Source organism: Berghia stephanieae, chromosome 5 (genome assembly GCF_034508935.2).
Source record: "Berghia stephanieae isolate SIO BIC M18660-M18661 chromosome 5, UCSD_Bste_1.3, whole genome shotgun sequence".
Classification (NCBI taxonomy): Eukaryota; Metazoa; Mollusca; class Gastropoda; order Nudibranchia; family Aeolidiidae; genus Berghia; species Berghia stephanieae.
In genome coordinates, this window is record NC_088364.1 from 53,066,330 (window position 1) to 53,072,329 (window position 6,000).

The 6,000-nt window shown below is 35.5% G+C and overlaps 1 protein-coding gene across 3 annotated transcripts in view; it reads left to right on the top strand.

The window, feature by feature from the left end:
* The window catches only part of LOC144973185 (uncharacterized), a 62,669-nt gene that overhangs the window by 28,354 nt on the left and 28,315 nt on the right, over nucleotides 1-6,000 (top strand). For 2 of the 3 annotated variants that reach the window (XM_078915326.1, XM_078915328.1), the window contains one exon: nucleotides 1,599-2,288. In XM_078915326.1, coding sequence (XP_078771452.1) covers nucleotides 2,222-2,288 — 67 coding nt within the window. In that variant the 5' untranslated portion in view covers nucleotides 1,599-2,221. Of the gene's footprint in view, nucleotides 1-1,598; nucleotides 2,289-6,000 lie in introns of those variants that run through there. The other variant, XM_078915325.1, reaches the window with a different exon arrangement.

Here is a 6,000-nt window from a genome sequence, read left to right on the forward strand (position 1 = left end):
TTTTCTGCCGTCCAGTATTAGGCTTTATAACAACAAGCAATAATCATTTTATATAATTATTTCTCATTTTTACTTTTTAAAAATATAAATATTAATTTATTAATTTATTTGTTTTGCAATCTTTTCAATTTTCAATTTATAGTGACAGTTTTAACTATTTTACAGTGTTGAAATTATTCATATTATAAAGCGCAGCTCTGGTTATAGAGCTGCTCCTTTTTTATATATATACATCCTATTTCCATTGTATTTTTATCTTATGTGTAAATTATAACACGTCTGTACAAAAAATTTCCTTTTTGGGATCCAATAAAGTATTATTATTATTATTATTATTATTATTATTATTATTATTATTATTATTATTATTATTATTATTATTATTATTATTATTATTATTATTATTATTATAAGATGAAATTGGAAAAGTTGGCGGATTGAGACGGGTTGGGACTAGGACGCGCAGGCCACCGATTTGGCTCGGGGACTAAGATTGCTCATTGGATGATGAAATGAACAATTTGTAATAGTAATGGACTTAGATAATGTGATCTTTCGATCAGGGGAGATTGTGATTTGTTAATTGAAGTGCACGCAATTTTTGGGACTCTGTGCTAAAGGGTGTAAAAACGATAATTGAACAGAGGAGAGATAATTGTGTTGTCAATTCAATTCAATTCAAATATTTATTTATTGTCGGCATTTAAAAAATGTTTCATAGATAATGTAGTCAGGTTAATAGAAGCCTTTGACCGACATAGGTTTTAACACATAGTGCATAAAAATACATAGTAATACATTTTCCCTTAAAAACATTCCATCATCAAGATTCCAATCATGACACACAAAGAAAAGTAACATAATATGATATATATATATATATATATATATATATATATATATATATATATATATATATCTATATAATATATATATAATATAATATATATATATATATATATATATATATATATATATATATATATAGGTGTGTGTGTGTGTGTGTGTGTGTGTGTGTGTGTGTACGGTTAGATTAATTACAAATATTACATTTGCATGGTGGCCATTCCATGAGAGGATATGATTTTTGAAAACATTAAAATTTGAAATTTTCCTGAAGTGCTCGAGAAGTTCATTCCAAAGCACAGCAGCAGAATATCTGAAAGATCTTTTGCCATAAGACGTGTCAAGGAAAAAAGCCGGCAGAAAAGGTGGATATTGATATTTGATTTTTGTTTCGCGTAGATTAAATCACATAAACACTGGTGAAAAAAAAATATATCGAAAATTGGTCACTCACCTGCACACAAATTCACCTTTTAGATTTATATTATGTGCGATGGACTCCAATCACGGAAGTCCGCCATTAATTCATAACCTGATAACTAGCATTTAATTCGTTACCCCTTAAACTGAGATAAGCCACAGCACATTATATATCATTTTAAAAATGTATTCCAGTGGAAGAGAGTGAGTTAAAACATATTTTAAGCAATTTATTCTTTTAAACTAAAGCCGAACATTCGTTTATCGTTTCCATTAATTCATAGGTGACCTAGTGATGAATGATTTCATTAAAATATTTTCTTCCATTACAGCTACGTCGCCAAAATTAAACGCCCACTGAGAGTTGTCTTCTGATTGAGACACCGATTTTACAAACCCACAAGGCAAGAATACTGCTACAAGACCATTGTTGACTTCTACATAACGCAAAGAACGTATTACAACATTGTATATTAAGACGAAGACGTGATCACACAGGTAGTAGTTTTTAGTTCGTGCATCAACAATTCAAGTCTACGCAGAAATAAAACATCTTTTGAAAAACAATTTCGGTACTTAGATTTTTAAAATCAGAAAGTGTAACAGTCTTTGGATTGTAAAATTGATCAAATAATGAAATTGTTGATATAAAAAGATGACGGTTTTTCTATACTAAACAACAAGGAAACTGCTGTGTATGAAAGGGACATCAACTTAATTAACATAACGTTACATAAGGGAAGATCGAGTTTTAATTCTTCCAGTGCATGAGAATAATACTCAACATTTCAACAACCATAATATTCTTAAGACCACACCAGCAAACTTAAGTTTTAAGTAGAGGAAATCGAGCTCACAAGAATAAGAACAACGCACTTTAAATAGGATATCAGAACTACAAAATAGATACGTCTCATAACCTGAAAGTCCAGCTTTACACCAGAGCAAATCAAAGATGTACCTATTTTTCAACGCACACCTCGGTATTCTTCTACTAATTGTCATGTTTCCTGGACTGGAGGGTAAGTTCTTTTTAACGAATTTTACCTTTTATTGTCATGATAATCTCCAAATATTTGAGTAATATCCGAGTACATTTATTATCAAACAAAATTGAGTTCTTGGTAAAGACAATTTACTCCCAAAGTCAGGTCTGGTGTAAAATGTGTATCAGGCCGCTACTTTACAGGCTGCATGAATGACTGGTATTTACAAGCTTTGGACTTGTTTTAGAGCGCTTTGGTTTAAATAGTGCTTTAATATTTACTTTTCCCCTCAAGTTTGAAAATACAAAAATAGTAAAATGAACCTGATTTCATCAAACGCTCAAATAGGAGAAGAGAAAGAAGACGTTAATTCATATGAAACGAAAAGAAACAAACACTTTTGAGCCCTTTTTGGAGTGGGTGGCATTCTTTTCAAAAAATGAAATGATTGAGCTTTTAACTACAATACATTGTAACAAAATATAATATAACAGGTTCTCTTATTATAACAGCTTGTGCTCTCTAATCCGTGAAATGAAATAATCTAGATTTTAAGATCATGACAGGATTCGGTTCGCAAATCATTATTTTTTTTATTAATGTCTCGTTCATTTCAAAGCAACCCTGACGACAGGAACGGCATGCCACACACGTTAAACAATCTAAGGATCCATTTACAATCAGAGGATTCCTGACAATAAACCATGAAATAATATATTCAATGAACATACAATAGAAGAGCGTGCATTGATATTATATATATATATATTATATATATATATATATATATATATATATTATATATATTATATATATATATATATATATATATATATATATATATATATATATATATATATATTCTTTTAAAAAAATAGGGTTGGTTGGGGATCAACATTGTTCCGCACTGAAAATGTTAAATTTTTTTATAATCGAGCACAGAACTACTGTATCTGTATCTGTATGGTTGGCGCTGAAGAAACCAATGGTCTGGTTGTATTTCAGCGGCGTCCTCTTTGGGCGCGGGCACATGTCAGTCGGGCCTTGAAATCGTTTAGGTGTGGTGCCGTGATGAGTAGTTCATCCAGCCCATTCCACTCCGAGATAGTTCTAATGAAGAAAACATTTCTGTAGTTTTGTGTTCTTGTCTGTGGGATTTTGAAGCAGTTCGAATTGTTTATGGCGTATCTCTCAATGGGGTTTTCGGTTATGTGGTTGGCAAAAGTGAGTGCTCGGATTTTTCTTTTGTTTGGTCGTGGCGTGAAAAAGGAGTCTGTCTTTATTGATGGTATTTGATCTGTTACAATATTGAACATGAATGACAGACGGGTTTCTTTTCTTCTTTGTTGGAGGCTGATGAGGTTTCTTTCTTCTAACATTTTTGTCATGCATCCTGGGGTTCTGCTCTTATAGTTCCCAGTTATGAACAGGGCGCCTTGCATCTGGACTCTCTCAAGTTTATGAATATCCTCTTTAAGGTAGGGGTCCCAAGCAACTGCTCCGTATTCCAATTGTGATCTCACAAGTGCGAGGTAGGCATTTTGTTTGCATGACGTGGGGGCGTGGCTAAGATTTCGGCGGAGAAAGGCGAGGGTGGAGCTTGCCCTTTGGGTTATTTTGTTCCCCCCATTTCAAGTCCTTTGAGAAGGTGATGCCAAGGTATGGGTTATCGTCGACTTGTTTTGGTGTTGTTTAACTTGTAGGTCTCATTGTACTTTTTAGATGTGCTGAGGATGTAGCATTTGTTTGCGTTAAATTTCATTCTCCAATCATTAACCCCCCTTTCGAGACTATTCAAGTCCTCTTGTAGCAATTTTTGATCGTTTGCAGATTTTATTGGTCGGTATATTAGACAGTCATCGGCGAATAACCTAATCTGAGATTTTACTTGTAGAGGTAGGTCATTGATGAAACAAAAAAATAGTATGGGTCCTAGCACCGTTCCCTGTGGTACTCCTGTATTGACTGGACATTCATCCGATGATGTGCCGTCTAGGACTACTTTCATGGTACGTTTTGTGAGGAAATTACCAAGCCATGTGTGTAGAGATCCACGAATTCCGTAATTTTCTAGTTTTGCAGGAGTTTTTGGTGGGGCACAGTATCAAATGCTTTGGAAAAGTCGAGGATGCCGATGTCTGCCTGAGTGTTGTCATTCTGGAGTCTCAACAGGTCGTATACAGTTATTAGGAGTTGGCTTTCACATGAGTATCCTTTGCGAAACCCGTGGTTCAGGTCAGTTAGGATGTCATTGTTCTCAAAGTGGTTCATCATGTTCTTACAGATTATATGCTCTAATAGTTTGGATATTACAGACGTCAGTGAGATTGGACGGTAGTTCTCTGCTTTATTTTTGTTGCCTTTTTTTAATACAGGTGCAATGTATGCCTTCAGCCAGTCATTAGGGATCATCCCGGTGTCCACCGATTTTGGGAAAATTATGCATAACTCTCAGCACACTCCTTTAGTACTGTGTTGGGGATGTTATCTGGGCCTGACGCCTTAAATGGGTCAACGTTTTTCAGCAACTTTTCAACTCCTGAGATGTTTATGTTGATATTAGTAAGAGATTGGTCACAACTCTGTGATGTCGGTGGGGTGGTTGTATCGTGTGGATCATGGGGGGTAAAGACAGATTTAAATTGATCCACGAGGATCGTTGCTTTATCCTTCCTCTCAATGTACAGGGTTTCATTTTCTTTCAATGGGGCTACACTAATGGAATCGTTTTTCTTGCTTTTTATGTAGTTGCAGAATGGCTTGGTATTGTTTGCTTCAAGTCCTTTTTCTATAACATTGTTAATGTGCGTCCATTCTGCTTGCCTTATTTCACGCCTGCTTTGACGCTGCAACGATTTGTATGTGTCCCAGGTTCCGCTCAGTTTAGCCAGCTTGAATGCTTTTGCTTTGCGTCTTAGTAGTACTCGTATTTTCCCGTTCATCCACGGCGGCGTTCTTGTATTTTTATGTACTTTTTGGGGAATTGACTCCTTGATTGCACTGAGTGAAAATGGCTCCACATTTCATTTACATCCATACCGCTTTTGTGCTGTTCAGTGATCTCTGATGACAGTCCCTCTATTCGTTATCGTGGTGCGGCCCAGTTGACCCTTTTGAAAAGGTATCGTGTTTTGGGGGGTTGGTTCATATAATTGGGGTTTAGTGTAGTTTCAGTAACAGGCATGATCTGAGATTCCTTGGCTGTGATGTTGTTGAATGGATCAGTGATGGATTGGATACGAAAACAAGATCTAAAATATTGTCACCGCGTGTGCATTCTTCGTGAATTTGTGTGAGGTGCGCTCCTGTTGTAATGTCGATGAGGCTTTGTTGTATTGCACGTTGTGGACAGGCAGATAACGTTTTTGAACCGTCCCAGTTTATATCAGGACAGTTAAAGTCTCCTGTTAGAATCATTTGGTTTGGAGTTTTTTTTTTGAGCTGATTATTTCAAGCGATTTTTGCAGTTCTACGATGTCAGTTTCGTTTCTATGGGGCATGTAGAACGATCCAACAAGGATGTTTTTATGGCCTTGGATTTTAACGCTTACCCAAAGTATTTCAAAATCAGTTTTGAACTTTGTTTACTCACAGCCTGTGAGCTTTCTATCAACGAGTATGAATACTCTCCTCCCGGTCGCCTGTGTGTATGTGTGTGTGTGTGTGTGTGTGTGTGTGTGTGTGTATAAATCCTGAGAAAGACCCTAGTCACACCTTTATTAAATCACCCGTTAGAAAAAAACCCAAC